The sequence below is a fragment of the Fonticula alba genome, assembly GCF_000388065.1.
Source record: "Fonticula alba strain ATCC 38817 unplaced genomic scaffold supercont2.7, whole genome shotgun sequence".
Taxonomy (NCBI): Eukaryota; order Rotosphaerida; family Fonticulaceae; genus Fonticula; species Fonticula alba.
Genome location: NW_009242977.1, coordinates 1,574,022 through 1,590,145, shown reverse-complemented (window position 1 = coordinate 1,590,145; position 16,124 = coordinate 1,574,022). Strand labels below are relative to the sequence as shown.

General features: G+C 65.2%; 3 protein-coding genes across 3 annotated transcripts in view; 1 reads left to right on the top strand and 2 right to left on the bottom strand.

Annotated features, from left to right (window-relative positions):
* Position 1: 1 nt before the first annotated feature.
* On the bottom strand, positions 2–6,530 carry H696_04538 (hypothetical protein). Its single transcript, XM_009498418.1, has 9 exons — positions 6,264–6,530; positions 5,423–6,169; positions 5,202–5,323; positions 4,753–5,099; positions 2,012–4,556; positions 1,670–1,894; positions 1,324–1,525; positions 487–1,172; positions 2–318 (listed from the first exon to the last, which is right to left on the bottom strand). The coding sequence occupies exons 1-9, from the start codon at positions 6,474–6,476 to the stop codon at positions 177–179; spliced, it is 5,229 nt and encodes a 1,742-aa protein (XP_009496693.1). The 5' UTR covers positions 6,477–6,530; the 3' UTR covers positions 2–176.
* A 903-nt stretch (positions 6,531–7,433) lies between these two features.
* Positions 7,434–11,154, top strand: H696_04537 (hypothetical protein; the record flags this gene model as incomplete). The annotated part of the gene is made up of 4 exons (XM_009498417.1): positions 7,434–7,632; positions 7,761–8,158; positions 8,619–9,689; positions 10,230–11,154. Exons 1-4 carry the CDS (start codon positions 7,630–7,632, stop codon positions 11,152–11,154), a joined length of 2,397 nt encoding a protein of 798 aa, XP_009496692.1. The 5' UTR covers positions 7,434–7,629.
* Positions 11,155–12,152: 998 nt separating this feature from the next.
* The window catches only part of H696_04536 (clathrin heavy chain), a 6,461-nt gene continuing 2,489 nt past the window's right edge, over positions 12,153–16,124 (bottom strand). Inside the window, exon 6 of the mRNA XM_009498416.1 lies at positions 12,153–16,092. Coding sequence (XP_009496691.1) covers positions 12,199–16,092 — 3,894 coding nt within the window. The 3' untranslated portion in view covers positions 12,153–12,198. The remainder of the gene's footprint in view (positions 16,093–16,124) is intronic.

Below are 16,124 nucleotides of genomic sequence, written 5' to 3'. Positions count from 1 at the left end.
TCACGCCGGGCCTGAGGGGGGGTCTTTATTTGTGTCATCCCTCTCGCCTGCCCTCATTGGGGATCGTCAATGCCCGGCGAGAGGGGGTGTTGTTTTGTCACAGCGGAGGACAGGGCAGGTCTGCCTGATGGCCAGGCAGACATGGCTCACGGAGAACAGAAGGCAGCAGGTGCGTCTCAATCATCACTGGCGACCGTGCCGATGGTGGCGTTGGTATCCTCATCGTCCATGATGTCCGCAGCGGCCAGAGTGGAGATGTAGTTATTCAGGGTGATCTCCCAAATGGCGATCGCGCCGCTGACATGCACATTCAAAGAGCTGGATGATGGGGACGCAGGGGGGGGGGGGTCAGCACATGAGCACACACATACTCCGGAGCCAGGCGTCCCCGCAGCAAAGACACGGCAAAGGGGCGACACGGCGGGGGAGCAAAAGCAAAGGAAAAGGGCAACAACGCCGGGAAGATCCCGATGCAGCATTACATACCGAGTCATGCCGACCTGCGGGATCTCCAGGCAAGTGTCCAACATCGGGATCAGGTGCTGGGGGATGCCGTCGCTTTCGCGGCCCAGAAGCAGGGCAATGCGCTTGGAGGGAAGCCCGGCCAGAGTCTGCCGGCCGAGAATGACACTGTCGGCCGTCTGTTCGAGACCCACCAGGGAATAGCCCTCGGTACGGAGCTCAGCCAGGTAGGTGGCCAGGTCCTCCTCGGCGCACTCGCGCATCGGCTGCCAGCTTTGGGAGTTCATGCTCACCGAGCGGAAGACCGCCTGCGAGCGAACGCGAATGTCCCGGACCACCAGCAGGCGAACGCCGAAGATTTCGCATGTCCGGCTGAGCCCGCCCAGGTTCGGGGCCTTGTCAACCAGGGATGCAATGACAATGAGATCCCGAGTGACACGGTGGGTGGTCGGCGTCGGGGAGAGAATCGGCGCCTGGTCCACATCGGCCGCCAGCATCAACTCCCACGGGGCCATGGTCTTACGCTGGAAGTTGGTGCCGAGGTCGGCCGCCCCGCCGGCCGCTGGAGCCACCTGTGCCGCATCCTCGAAGGCCTGATCTGGCGCATCGCCACCGAAGCCGCGCAGGACCGGCAGCGGCGTGCAGGAATCCTCCCCGAAGATGGACGCCACGGTGGTTGTTGGCCGGGGGTCGATGATCCAGAAGGAGGCCTGGTGGTTGGCCGGGCGAGGGAGATGAGCGAAGTGGAGAGGGAGAGGTGGAGACGAGAGGGCGTGAGCAGGCGAAGATGCGGACACATGTGGATATCCAGGACGACGATGCAGCAGGCGCAGATGGACCAAATGCAAGTATGATACGCACGCCAGAGATGGACTCATCCGGGGCCGTGCCAATCAGGAAGATGAAGCGATTGAAGATGAAGTCCAGGGTAAAGTCCCGCTGGGCATCGAACTCGCCATAGAAGTAGTCCTCCAGCAGCTTGGCCACATGCTTCTCGATTTCCGGGTTGTTGTAGGTGAAATGGGCGAAGGGATCGGCCGGAAGGGAGGCCTTCTCATAGCCACTGCGTTGGGGAGGGAGTCCAACGGAGGGGGAAGTGCGTGGCAGTTAGAGTCATCACTGGGGCTCATCTTGTTCACGTGGGAGAGGCGGCTCGAAAGGCGAAAGGGGGGGTCTTTCCGGGGGGGCGGCGGACAAAGCAGCGCACAGTGACAGAGCCAGAGCGTAAAGCTGTTGCAGAGTGTGCACAGCCACAAAGCGGATGCTATAGTTGTTGGACACCTGCCAGGGGGTCATGACGGAGATGGCGCGGACCATGAGGGCCAGGTGCTCGTCAGCCGGCAGGGAGTGCGCGGCCAGGCGACACGACTGGAAGAGCACCTTCGACATGGAGCACACCTGCTGCGGGCGCGCGGCGTAGTCCATGTAGAGGCTGGTAGATGGGAGTGCAGGGGTGAGTGGGAGGACAAAAAAAAAGTGCGCGCACACATACACACAGGAAAAGATGCTCTTGCCCTGTGGCAGCCACGGGGCTGAAAAGTGCACGTACCTGCACACAAACTCCTCAATCATGCCGGGGAAGCGGCGGAGCAGGCGGATGAAGCCCCACTCGATGAGGTTCCGGACGCCCATGCTGTTCTCGAACTTGGAGAGAATGGTCGTCAGCTGGGAGCAAATGTCCCGAGCCACCGGCTCGGCTGTGACCAGATCCAGCAGAACCAGGGTGGCCTGCCAGAGGCGAATCTTATGCCGGTGAACCGGGGTATTGTCGAAGTAGCGCGTGGCCGATCCGAGTGGCGGGGAGTTGTGCTCCAGCAGTCGAGCGGCCAGGCGCTCGGCAAAGGCGCGCTCATGCTCCACCTCCGGTCGCAGTCGAACCAGCAGCGAAAGGAAGCGCGCCCGGCACATGGAGTCCCGGTCGAAGACGCTGGGCCAGAGGGTCCCGGCGGCATACAGGCGCTCCTGCACACCCGGGGCCAGAAGCCGAATCTCATGGTCCAGGAGTTCCTGCGTCGAATGCTCGATGCGCCCACCACGGCTGCGCGTCGGGCCGAAGAGCAGGCCCCGAACAAAGTGGTCGAAGTAGAGGTCGATATTTTGCAGGGTGGCTTCCGGGGCCGGGGCCGGGGCCGGGGCCGGGCCCCCCGTGTCGAGGGGGCCCTCTGCCACCGGGGGAGCAGCCGCGGCCTGGCGAATGGCAGCCATGACACCCGGGTGCACCGGCGGGTCGGTCATCATGTTGGCCATCTTCGGCTGGCCGGCCCAGAAGGCAAACAGCCGGTCGGCCATGGGGTTGGCCAGGCCGGCCCGGCCCTCCCCAAGCTCGAAGAACAGGTCAATCGAGTCGGACACCAGGTCCACACAGTCCGGATCGGCCAGCAGGTACGGATGGAAGCAGAGGTCCGCACAGGCCTCCAGCAGGGGCCGCGCCTGACGGGCATGGCTGATGACCTCCTGGACGGCGACCGTGGCCGAGCGAACCAGATCCGCCAGAACATCGGCGGGCACGGTCCGCTCCGACGCCCCAGCATGGAGCTCCACCTGCCGGCAGACATCCAGCATGCGGCTCAGGGCCTGGACCAGGGGCACCGACTCCAGGGCATAGATGAGCGGGATGTCGGCGGCGCACCGACTCAGCAGCCGATGCACGGTGGCCATGTCGCCGTCCAGGGCCGGTGCCAGCCCGGCCAGGCATCGCCACTTGGCCGTGAAGAAGCGCTTCTGCACCACGTGCCACATGGCGCCGCGATCCCCGGCCAAAGCCGGCTCGTTGGTTGGGCGCGGCAGATGCCCGGCACACAAGGCTGCCACCAGCGGCACATCGGTCGACTGCAGCAGGTCCACCGGGCGGATGGCTTGCTCCCCGACGGCAGCCGCCACCGCCGCCCCGAGGGCCTGGGTGCAGGCGGCGATGCGAGCCGCGGTTGCGAGGGAGTAGTCAGACGCCTGGCCGGGCCCCACGACATCGGGCAGCGGGAGTGGCGACTCGCCCTCCGAGCTGGGATCGGCCGCCTGGCGACGGAGCATCGGCCCGGCATGCTGGCGAAGCTGCGGCAGGATGATGCCCAGCACCCGTGGGCCGAGCCCCAGCCCCGGGGCGGCCAGCGCCCCCTCGGTGGCCTCGATCACCGCCTCGTCGAGGTTCAGGTAGAAGGGCAGCTGGCCGGCGGGGTCCGTGGCCAGGAGCTGCTCCAGCAGGGCAATGACCGGATCCGCAAGCAGAGCCCCGACACCACGGGCCACCGGGCCCTGGCCCTGCTGCTGACCAAGCAGACAGGCGGCCAGCAGGGCCGCGCGAATAGGATGCCGAGCCACGGCCTCCGGGGTGTAATGCCGGGCCAGGGCATTGGACAGATGGTGGTGGGTCACCGGGGACCAGAGGAGCGCCAGGAGCCGGGCCAAGCCGCGCGCACGGGCCCGATGCTGGCCGTACAGGTCGTCGAAGGCGCTCTCATGAGCGGGCAGGCTGGCGTAGGAGTTTTGCTCGGCGAAGAAGCGCTCCAGCAGCACGGGCGCCCGGTTGGTGGGCCGCATGCTGTCCAGGTCCACCGGCGGGCGGTCCTCGGGCAGGTGGTCAGCCGGGGCCAGGCCCGGGAAATGGCTGACCATCCACCGGGTGAAGCTGGTGGCCACCGGGCCACCCTCGACAAAGAGAGCATCCGACTCCATGGTGGCCAGGAGGTCGGTGAAGATGCCGAAGCACATGTCCCGCGGGTCGACACACTGGGCCACCGCCTGGAAGGCATACCACTCCAGGAGCATGCGCTTGCGAGGGGTGGTATTGTAGAAGGGATCGGCCAGCTGCGTGGCAATCATGTGGATCTGCTGGCCGGACCAGGCGTTCAGCGACCCGGCCGATGGCAGCCGATCGGAGGAGAACATCCGGATGACATAGAGGGCGGCCGAGCTTTGAACGTGCTTGGCACAGGCGGCCCCGAGAAGTTGGCGCGAGAAGTCCGCCTGCTGGCCTGGGGCCGTCTGGGCCGCCATGTAGTTCAGCAGGAAGTCGGTGAACATTTCGCCGAAGTGCGACACCAAGGTCCCCAGGCCGCGGTTGCGGAAGTACGCGTCATTCAGCTGCGGAAGGATGTGGTCTGGATTTGGGCGGGGTTATGACAATTGTTTTTTTTTTTTTTTCGTTTTTTTTGTTCCCCCGTCCCACGCGTCAAATGGTGGTGAGTTTGCTGCTGGCGAGTGCGGGAAGGGAGGGAGAGAGAGGGGGGGGAAAGGCAAAGGGAAAAGCAGCGCAGAGCGGGCCACCCCCGGCAGGCAAGGGATGCGTGCGCGCACCGAAGAGGAAGTCCCAGTTGGCCGGAGCGGCAAACTGCGGGCACATGGTGGCAGCCATCTCGGTGCTCAGGGCCTCGGAGTACTCGGCCTGGTCGGGGACCGCCTGGCTGGCGGACAGCCGAATCTGGAAGATGTGCAGGAAGGCGCTCCGGCGGACCGAGGGGTTGCGGTTCTCCAGCAGCATCTTCAGGAGGATCTCCCACCAGCACCGGGGCAGGCATTGGATGAGCCGCGGCAGGTACGCCAGCAGGGGAAGGATCAGGTGCAGGGTGGCCTCATTGAAGGTGTTGAACACCAGGAAGAAGCGCTCCCACAGGGCGGCGGCCTCGGAGATGGGAGTGCCAGGGCTAGATGGTTTGGGGTCAGGAGAACAGAGGGAGGAGGGGGGGGGGGGGGGGACTTGCACGAGATGGGGGCACATGTGCGGGAATGTGTCGGATGGGCGGTACCTGATCCAGTTGGGGCTCTGCTCATGGGTGAAGGCGCCGCTCTTGTTGAGATGGGTGACAATGTGATCCAGCAGGTAGATGCTGCGCTTGGAAACGAGCGAGTCCTCGGAAAGGAGGCCAAACTGCAGCGAGGGGAGGGGCCGGGCCGAAAGACCGGCAAGTTAGTGGGTGACCATGGCCGAGAAGGGGAGGCAGGGGCGTATGTGCGGATGCCTGCGTACCGTCAGCAAATCGCGCATGGTATCCGACTGGATGACACTCCGGCCGGTGTCGCCGTCGACCGTGCCAAGGTCAATGTAGCGGGGAATGAAATTGGCCATCAGCGAGATGGCCTCATTGCGGGTGAAGGCCTGCTCACGGCCGGCCAGATGGATGACCGTTTGCCAGGAGAAATCGACCACCGTGGCTGGGGCCAGGGTCCCGAGGCGCTGGAGCCCGGGGATGATGTGCTGGCACAGGTACTTGAGCAGGGGCTGGTGCGTGGTGTCGCAGAGGGCCCAAACGATCGGCAGGAGGGTCTGGCTGAGGTGGTCAAGGAGATCGGCCTCGGAGGCCGAGTCGACGGCAGCACCGGCAGCCGGGGCGCTCACAACCAGGGAGTTGAGCATGTACGCCACGCGGAGGACTTGATCGGCGTCGCAGCCGGCGGGGGCGGTCGCCGCACGGGCCGGGGTGGCCTCCAGAAGGTCAGCCGCTGGAACCAGGCACCGGGTGATGGCCTCCTGGAGGAAGGGCGCCACGGTGTCCATGGCCCCGGCCGAGGCGGCCGGCCAGGCGAGGGTGTCAAGCGCCGAGTTGGCGTAGCTTTCCAGCAGGGCAACCACCGCGCGGAACAGGGGGAGACCCATGTGCGCGGGGAATGCCCAGGACAGCCGGGCCAGGAAGGGGGCCAGCGCTTCGAAGGCGGCCCGACGAAGGAGCAATGCCGGCATGACGAAGCGCACAAGGAGATCGCGGCAAACGGCGGCCTACAGGCGCGGCCGAGGCGGGAGATGGACAGAGCGAGAGTTAGGAGGCGAGAAGGGGGGGGGGGGGCAAGGCGGATGGGCATATGGGACGCACCTGCTCAGTGGCCGGGAGCTTTGGGAGGATGATCTGAGCCGCGCGGAAGAGGGTCCGGATGCGGGAGGCATCCTCGCAGGAGAGCTCGGCCCCTGGAGCGGCCAAGAGGTCCGGCGACTCGGCGAACTGGCGCTCCATCGAGGCAACCAGAGTTTGTACATCGCTGGAGAGGACGATGCCCTCCAGGATGGAAGCGAGCCCCGAGGTGGCCATCTTGATGGCAAGGAAGGCGGCAAGCGGGACGAGGAGGAGCTGGGGGGAGGGGAGGAGAGGCTTGCGCGATTCCGGGAGGCTGAATGGCCACAAGGGCGGACTCCCTTGTGGGGTTGTTTGAGGTGGGTGGGGGGGGGGGGAAAGGGGGGCACCTGTCCCTGACTGGTGGACTGCCCTCGGGGCCCGTTTCACGACCAGATGCCTGGGACAGGGCATCCCCCGGGGGCGTAGAGGGGATCAGACCGATCTCCCGGGCCGAGGGGGGGGGCGTGCTCCACCTGGCACATGGCGCGAGGCAAAAATGGCGGGCCTCGGCATACCGAAAGTGTGAAGGTCGCGTGGGATCGCAATGCTCGAAATGCGCAATGGCATTTGCGACCTTGTGTGCCATTCATGCCGAGCGCTGCCCCGGGTGGCCGCGTTTTCGCCCCTCCCCCCCTGCCGGCCGGGTGGCCAGAGTCGTCTGTTGCATTTTTGGCCTGGCCACTATTGGGCCGCTCTGTCCCATGTGGACCGAGGTGCGTGGGCCGGCGCACCCTCATGCCGGCCGACGCCTGGGCCGGGGGGACCTGGCCCTTCACTGGCCCGGGGGACAGGCGCTTCATCCCCGGCGCCGAGTGCGGGTGGGGTGCGTGTGTGTCTCGTGGACCGGCCGCGTGGGCCTGAGCGCCCCCCCCCCCCCCCTCCCCCCCCGCCCTGCCCGGGTGCACCAGGCCCGCCGTGTGCCCCCCGACGACCCGCGCCCGTGCCCCCAGGCGGGGGGCTCGAGTGTGCTGGTGCAAGTGTGTGTGTGTGTGTGTGTGTGTGTGTGTGTGTGTGTGTGCGAGTGCGGGTGCGAGTGCGCAGGCGCGGGGCGCCCCTCTCCCGAGCGGCGTGGAGGGGGGATATCCGGGCGCTGGGCATATTTAAATCCCCCCAGGGGGGCTGGCTGCCGCGCTGGGCCGGCAAAAGGGCCCCCCCGTACACTTCTGAACGTATTTCTCCCCTCCCCCCTCCAGAGAGCCCTCCCTCAGCCGGACATATCTTCCTCTCTGCTGTCTCGTCTCTCTCTCTCTCCCTCCCTCTCCCTCTCAGGCGCCTGTTTGTCTAGCGTCCCTGCTGTCTGTTTCTTCCCTTCCCCCCTCTCCCTCTCCGCTCTAGCCCGACCGTCACCATGGTTCGTCCTTGATTTTCGCGCCCCCCGGCCGGCCGGTCTTCTTTTCCCACTGTCCCCGCTGTCTCCTGCCCCCGCTTGACGCTGACTGACCGGCGCCTTGTTCCCTCGCGATTGCCCGACCACGACAGGGCCCGAGACCGAAGCGCGAAAAGGGCATCACCTTCTCGCTCGTCCATCGCGACAGCCACGACCCGCTGTACCATGATGTGGATGCCCCGGAGCGCGTCCTCGTGCCGGTGGTGTCCGGCAATCGCAATCGCCGGAAGGATGCCCAGCGCCTGTCCGAGCTGGACAGCGAGGCAGCCTCGAGGTATGCCGGCTCCGATGACGAGCAGGATCTGCTGGATTCCGACGGGGAGCTTGACGACGATCTGATCGCGCGTCTCGGCGGCGTGGACTTCGATGACGACGAGGAGGAGGCCTTTGAGCCGGACTTCGAGATCGACGGCCCGGATGCCCACCCCGATGGGGATGATGACGACCTGGCGGCCCCGCGCCGCCACCGTGACCGAGCGCCCGTTCGGCGGTATGTTTGCCCGCTCGCGCCTGAATGTCCCCCTTCTCGCCATCTCCTCCCCTCCTTCTCCTGCTCCATTGAATAGTCAGGGCCGTCTGGGAGGTGTCGACGACTCGTCGACGCCACCACCCACCCAGCGGTTCGTTACTTCGATGGGACATTAATTCCCGGATCCCACGGCCTGGCGGCGTCTTCTTGTTCTAAGTTGACGGCGCCTTCGGCCTTTCCGGGTTGCGTGGATTTGAGTTGGAAGGTCTTCGGTCCTTGTGGTGGGCCGTGTGTCGCGCTCCTCCCTTCATGGGGGGCCGTGTGGCATCCGTGCTCCGACAAACGGGCCTTCCTTAGTTATCTTACGCCCAGCTCTCTCCTCTTTCTCTCTCTCTCTCTCTCCCCCCCTTCCCCTGGCCTTTCTCCCACCCCCCTGCTCATACTCACACTTCTTCCTCTCTCTCTCTCTCCCCCCTCTTAGCCATGTCCCCGGTGAGGCGGCCAAGTACGGCATCTTCTTCGATGATCGTGACTACAATTACATGCAGCATCTCCGGCCGATGGTTGGTGGCCCGGGGGCTGTGTTCATCGCGGCCAAGGGCGCCGAGCCCACCCGCGTCCGTGGCGATGGCGGCTTCACTCTGCGTGACAGCGCGGCCCCGGGCTCCGGCGGCGATCGTGCGGCCCTGACTCGTGCCGAGGTCGAGCGCCTCAACCTCCCGAGCGACATCCTGCCGGCGTCCTACTCGGCGGTCGAGTATGCCAAGACCCGGGGTGCCTTTGTGCCGGAGCTCGGTACCTACGGCAAGCTCGGCTCCGTCGGTGGCCCGCGGCCGGACCTGAGCGAGGACATCCTCGAGGTCCTGGAAGCCCTGGACGACGAGGAGTACCTGGTGGACGGGGACTTCGAGGATGACTTCTTCGCCAAGGCCGACGCCAAGCCGACGGCCGAGGACCGGGCGCGCCAGCGGGCCGAGGCCAAGGCCAGCCGCGCCGCCACCGGCCCCGGCGCCATGCCCGATGATGATGAGATCCGCCGGCTCATGATGGCCGATCATGTGGACGAGTTCGGCAACCCGATCCACGGCGAGGAGGAGTACTACCCCGGCGGTGATTCGGACCTGGACGCCCATGGCAGCGGCGGCGGGTACAGCGATGAGGATGGCTCTGGCTCCGTGAATGCCGGCCATGACTCGCGCTCGGACTTGGGCTTCAGCGATGAGTTCGACGACGACGAGTTCGACGACGACGAGGAGTATGGCGACTTCGACTTTGATGGCGGTCGGCACCCGGCCCGGCGCTCGGTGCGCTTCGCCGATGGCGACAATGACCGGTACTTCGACAGCCGCACCGTCATGACGACCACATCGGCCTCGCTGGCGCGCACCGAGTCCCTCCGCTTCCTCGATGACCGCTTCGAGCAGCTGCTCAACGAGTACGATGTCGGCGACATCGGCGAGCTGGATGAGGAAGACCCCACGGTCATGGGGCACGCCGATATGGCGCGCTACGAGTCGATTTTGGACGAGTTCCTGACGGCCAAGCGCAAGGCGTGCGTGCTTTTTCCTTTCACCCTCATTCGCCGAGGGCGGGGGTGTGGTGGGCGTTCGATTTGCTGGGCGCGGGGGGGGGGCAGGGCCGGGGCCCGGGTTGCGGTGTGGGCTTTCTTTTCCGTCCACACATGGTTGACGGGGAGGGCGCGGCAGCGGGGGGGAGAGCGGCGCGCTCCGCCGCTGCCCGGGATCGGGAGCGCACTGTGTCCGCCTCTCTCTCTCTCCGCGTGTGCGCTCTTTCCTCTCCATGTCCTCTGTTCCATTCAAGAATTGAATCCTGGAGAGCAGTGCGTGTATGCGCGAGAGAGGCGGCGGCAACAGGGCGCCAGGGCATCCCGTTGGCGTGTGGCGCAGCCCGCGTGAGGGAAGTCCCCTCTCCCTCCCTCTGTCGTGCTGCCCTCCGGCCGGCCTGCTTCTCCTTCCCCCTTTCTCGCGCGTGTGGCGTCTCTGTCTTTTTTCTCTCCATGCTGACGCGCCATGTTCGCGGGGCTGCATGCCGCTCTCTTGCATTTTCCTCGCCCCCTGTGTGCCTTGTGTAGTGCCGCGGACAAGGGTCTCGTCGGCCTGGAGCGGCTGCGCGGCAGTGCCCTTGAGGCCATGGCGACCCCGGGCCCCGCCTCGGCATCGGCTCCGGCCGAGTCCCCGGCCACCGGCGCCCAGCAGCAGCAGCAGCAGCAGTCCGCCATCTCCCCGGAGGCTGCCGCCGCCTCGGCGGCCCTCCTGCAGCAGGACGTCGCGCGCTACATCACCAAGTACGCCGAGACCGTGGACGAGTCTGGCAACCTGCCGGATGAGCATGAGGAGGTGGAGGTCGAGCCGCGCCAGAAGGAGGCCGAGTTCGATTGCGAGAGTATCCTCTCCACCTACTCGAACATCAGCAACCGGCCGTCGGTCCTGAGTGAGTCCCGGCACCAGCAGCGCCGCATGACCTCGGTCGAGAGCCTCGGTGGTGGCCGGTCGTCTTCCGGGTTCGGCCTGGCGCCGGCGCCGGCGCCGGCCATCAAGATCAAGATCGGCCGGTCTGGTGTGCCGATCGGTGGCTTCCGCAACATCCAGCACTTCCGGGCCCAGGCTCGCCAGGAGTCGTCCCAGCGCAAGGGGGGTGCTGCCGTCGCCGCCGCGGCGGTCGACCAGCCGCCGTCGTCGGCCGCCCCGGTTGCTGCTGCCATTGACAGCTACCCCGATGACTATGCCGCCGAGGAGGGCTACGATCAGGAGGATGGCGGCGATGACTACGAGGACTACTATGCCAGCTACGACACGGGCCCCGCGGTCGCCGCCCGGCCCCGGGACGAGACGCCCGAGGAGAAGCGCGCCCGCAAGAAGGCCATCAAGGAGCAGCGCTCTGTCCGCCGCGCCACCAAGAAGGCCACCACCACCGCCTTCAAGACCGAGAAGACCCGCATCGAGACGCAGGCCATTCGCCAGCGCACCGCGCACAACAATGCCCCGGTCATTCTGTGATGGCGCGGCGCGCCCGGCCGCCTGCTTTGGTTTGGTCATGCTCTGTGTCTTGCACAAGATCGAGAGATCGAGAGCGTGTCCGAGGGGGAACACACACAGGGCCCCCTGCCACCACGTCTCGCCCCCCCCCCCCCTCCCCCCGGCCCCGGGCAACGGCGGGCACGCCGGCGGACGGCTTCGAGATAGAGATGCACACTTAGAGCGCCCCTGCTGCTGCCGGGGTGCGCCCATCGCACACCTGTGTCCTCCCCCCTCCCGCTTGCTCTCCCTCTCTCGCCAAGCCACATCCCAGCTCCTCTTCCTCCCCTCCCCCTTGTCCTTGTTTCCATTCGCGCGCGCGTGCCCAAAAAAAGTGGCCGTCGCAGCAACCCCCCCCCCATGTGTACACTATATATTCCTCTCTTCTCCCCCTCTGCGTCCCTCCCTCCGACGAAATGTACTTTTGCCCTGAAAAGAAGACGCCCAGCTTTGTAGTTGTGAGGAAAGCAAAAAAATAAGAGGGGGGCGCGTGTGTGAATGACGGTCCTGCAGGGGTGCGCCCCGGCGTGGGTATGCTTTGGCAGGGCACCGTCCCTCCTGCCCGGTCACGCCCCCCCTGGACCACAAGAAGAAACACGTCAGATTCGGCCACCTCCCCCCGGCGCTGGCCCTCTTTCCCCCCACGTCGCGTGGCCGCCGGGCCAAAGAGAAACACCCAGACCCCCCAGAGGGAGGGAGGGGAATGCGAAAAATGGGTGGCGTGGGTTTGCACAACATTGTTCCGGAAGAAGAGGAGAAAAACAGGGGAGATGTAGGAAAGATGGGAGAAGGGGGACGCGACGGCGGCGACAGGAGAGCGAGAGAGAGAGAGAGGGGCAGAGGGAGAAAGGAGGAGAGAGGGAGCTCTCACAGATGTTGACACACAGGCGGGCTCCAGGCCGCTCGCCAGCCTTCCGCACGCGCTCCTGTCTCGGCCTCGCTCGCTGGCTCGCCGGGGGGGAGGAGGGGGCGCCGTGTGTGTGCGCGCGCGTACGCGCGCGCACAGTCGGCATGCTCCGGCCCCCTTCAGAAGAACCCAGTCGGGTGGCCGCCCATCTGAGGGTGGCCAACACCGCCATGAGGCGGGGCCATCATCATGCCCGGGGGAGCAGGCAGGGCCGGAGGCATCATCATGCCACCAGGGCCAGTGAGCATCAGCGGATGGCCCGGAGCGGCCATCGAGATCTGGGCCTCGGAGGTCTGCTGCTCCTTCTCGCGGGCGGCGCGCTCACGCTCGGCGGTCTCCAGCTGGTCGATCTTGGTGGTGCACTCACGCAGGGTCTGAATCATGAACGGCATGGCCATGTCCATGTAGCCATTGCGCCAGGCCAGCTCCAGGACCACATCCGGGCGCAGGAGATCGTAGCAGGAGAAGAGCACGGCGGCGAAGCACTCGCGGTCGCCCTTCTCAATGAAGAAGTGCAGCAGGGTCTCGACGACGGCCGAATCGCGGCTCCCGGCCGCGGTGAGAATGGCATCCCGGTACAGGGAGTCCTGCTTGGACAGCTCCACAGACTGCTGGTAGCGCTTGTTCATCTTGTACAGATGCGCGGCCAGACGGCGGAACTCCAGGAGCTCCATCTTCTCCAGCTGCTGGGCCAGGTGGATGTTGTCGAAGGAGGTGTAGGTGTCGATGGACTTGCGCAGGGCCTCGACATCCTCCTCCTCGATGAGGATCTGGTTGAGGGCCTCATTGACCACCTTCAGGTTCAGGGCCTGGGTGGTGACCAGGTACGGCTTGACCAGGGCAATGAGGCCGTTCTTCTGGAAGAGGGCAATCACACGCGAGTGGTCAATGCGCGAGCTGACCACGCTCAGCAGGTCATTGATGGCCAGCGGCTGGTACTCAATGTAGAAGGCCAGGGCCTTGTAGTTGAGCTCGATGGTGGCCACCTTCGGCAGGATGTCCTTCATCTGGGCATGGGAGAAGGCCTGGGCCGGGTGGCTCATCATGGTCTGCACGGCATTGTCAAACTCATCGTAGCGGATGTACAGGAAGACCAGCTCGGCCCACAGGTGAGCGGTCTCGCACGCGCGGATGACCTTCGGGATGTTGACCCGAGCGCAATACTGCTTCAGGTGCTCCATCACCTTGGCAGGCTGGTACTTGGCATAGAGAATGGCCAGCTCGGTGAACATGCCCATGTGAGCACGCTCATTGGTCAGACCGGCCTCCAGCAGGCCCATCAGCTCGTCGAAGTGGCCGAGGTTCTCATACAGCCGGATGACGCTGTCCAGCTCCTCGGCATGGACAATCAGGTTGAGACCGCAAATCTGCGCCAGGCGGAACTCCTTCGAAGCAACGCACGCATGCAGCAGGTCCTTCCACACGCGAGTGGAGCTGGCCTTGCGGGCGGCATCCACGGCGGCCTGGAACTCCTTCAGGTGCACCAGGGTCTGGGCCAGACGAGCATAGTTGGACACGCTGTTGAAGAGAATGCGCGCCGCCTCGTAGAGCCCCTCCTCGAAGCACCGGTCGCCGACAACCTGCACCTGGGCAATGTTCGGGCTGTTGACGAACTCCTCCAGATCGGCCAGGCGATCGGTCTTGGCCATGGCGAAGACCAGCTCCGACTCGATGTGCGCCTCGCGCAGGGTCACGCGGGCCATCTGCAGGAAGCGGATCATGTCCTCATAGCGACCGGTACGCTGGGCGCAGGAAATGACCTCGGTGTAGTTGGTCGGGTCGTTGGCGCGAATGTACGAGTCGATGGCCTCCTTGATCTGGTCGGCGCGGAGCTGGGCCCGGCCGAGCTTGGACCAGACCTCCGGCTCGTCGACGAGCTCGGCAAACTCGCAAGCACGCTCAATGGACTTGATGTAATCCAGCAGCACATCGACGGCCATGGCATGGACATCATGCTTCTTGAAGACCACAAAGGCCTCCTCGTACAGGCCATTCTGGATGGCGATGTTGGCAATGTCCGGGGCATCGTAGTTGGTCAGCTTCTGGATGTACTCCATGACACGGGAGTGATCCGCCCGGATGGAGGTCATGATGAGCAGGTTCTGCAGGTTGCGGTTCTCCGAGAAGATGGAGTTCTCCAGGACAATCTTCTCCAGCAGCTCGATCAGCTCGTTGGGCAGATCCGCGGCCATGAAGCACTTGACCGCCAGCGACACCTCATCCGGGTTCTGAGACTCGATGAGGGCCGTCTGCACGACCTGGTCGATGAGCTGCCGGCGGAAGGTGTTATCCGGCTTGAGCACATGCTCCCACAGGGCCGGGTCCTGGCGGCGGACCAGGTACCGGGCCTGCTGCTTGAAGAGGCTGTTCTCATTGCACACATCGATCAGCTCATAGTCGCAATGGCCACGATCGTAAGCCAGCACGGCCATGTACGGGTCGCGCTTCTCGCAGTACTTACCAACCACCAGGCTGTCGTAGTACTTGTTCTCGCGCAGGAAGGCCTCCGGGTTGGTGTTGCTGTCGACATAGATCTTGGCCAGGGCATTGTGCACGGCCGGGTCGGTGGAACCCTCGCTGACCTTCTGCTCGAGGAAGGCATTCAGCAGCTTGAGGCGGTTGCGCTTCTCCAGCTCCTCGACCAGCTGCTCGAAGGAGTAGGTCCCGGTGACGGTCTTGATGATGTTGCGCACGAAGGCCTCCTCGCAGTCGAGGTCCAGCAGGGCACCCACCACGGCCGGGGTCCGGCTGGGGTTGACCTTCTGCACATAGACATTGATGTGCTGGATGTTGTTCTTGAACAGATACAGCACCAGGTCCTGGACGAAGTCGAAGCGGTCGCACACGATGATCAGCGGGCGCAGGTCGCTCAGCTTGGCCTCCTTGAGGAAGTTCTTGACGGCCTCCGGGTCGTAGCAGTTGGACTCGCGCACAACGCGCTCCACCTCCTTCAGCTGCCCGGTCTTGGTGGCGGCCTGGATGTACTTCAGGTGGACCTCCGGCTCCTGGGAGAAGTTGACAATCGACCCGAGGTAGTAGTACAGCCCCTCGGAGCACTTGAAGGACTCGAACATCTCGATCAGGCTCTTGGCGGTCAGCTGCTCGGAGTACTTGATGGCGATCTGGATGACCGTCTGCAGGTTCTGGCGCATGTTGACCTTGAGCATCTCACGCAGGCAGTCCAGGGACTGCTCCACCGACAGGGTGCCAAAGTAGTTGAGCAGCCACTCCGGCTGGAGCAGGGTCGTGTGGACGATGGTGCGCTTGATGTCGTAGATGTCGGTGTAGTGCTCCAGGGCGCGCTGGTACAGCTGGGCCTTCTCGCACAGCTGGGCCACGGCCGCCCGGTCGTAGTGCGTGAACATGCAGTTGCCGATGATGGCGTCGGCCACCTGCGGGTGCCCGCCCAGGAGGTTCATCTCCAGCAGGCGAGTCTGCAGGTGCCCCTGAGACTCGAGGTTGTCCTTCAGCACCTCCAGCAGGTAGGAGGTGGCCTGCTGCACCAGGTGATACGAGGCAAAGGCATCGACCACGGCCTCGTGGTCCAGCAGCGGGCCGGCCTCATCCTTGGCCAGGAGCCCGGCAAACTCGGCACCCTTCTCCGGGTTGGAGCGCAGGATGGTCGACAGGAGGAACTGGTAGTCCGGCTGGTAGTTGACCTTCTTGGCGTAAAGCAGGAGCTTGGCAAACTGGCCCTGCTCCATGAAGCAGGCGATGACCTTGTTGGAGGCATTGGCCCGCAGGTACACCGACAGGGCCAGGTTCAGGTCATGCTGACGCACGACATCACCCAGCTCCTCGGTGCACTCGAGCTTGTCCTCCTTGAGCCACTTCTCCAGGAGCTCCTTCTTGCCCTGGAGCAGCACCGGCCGGGCGAGCTCCATGGACTCGAAGCGGTTCAGCTGGCCGCGCTCCAGCAGGATGCCGAAGTACTGCAGGAGGATGGACGGCTGGCCCGGGGGGGTGGGCAGCTGCTTGAAGCGCTCGATGGTCTGCGGAGTGCGGAGGAAGCCCTGTGGTCATGGGGATGCGCGGGGGGGGGGGG

Excerpts from the sequence above, each read along its gene's own strand:
- H696_04538 (XM_009498418.1), bottom strand. The coding sequence starts at position 6,476 with ATGGCCACCTCGGGGCTCGCTTCCATCCTGGAGGGCATCGTCCTCTCC. Across the intron at positions 4,557-4,752 it reads CAACTGGGACTTCCTCTTCG|ACCACATCCTTCCGCAGCTG; the intron begins GTGCGCGCACGC and ends GCCCAAATCCAG. Across the intron at positions 1,173-1,323 it reads CGGATGAGTCCATCTCTGGC|GCCTCCTTCTGGATCATCGA; the intron begins GTGCGTATCATA and ends GCCAACCACCAG.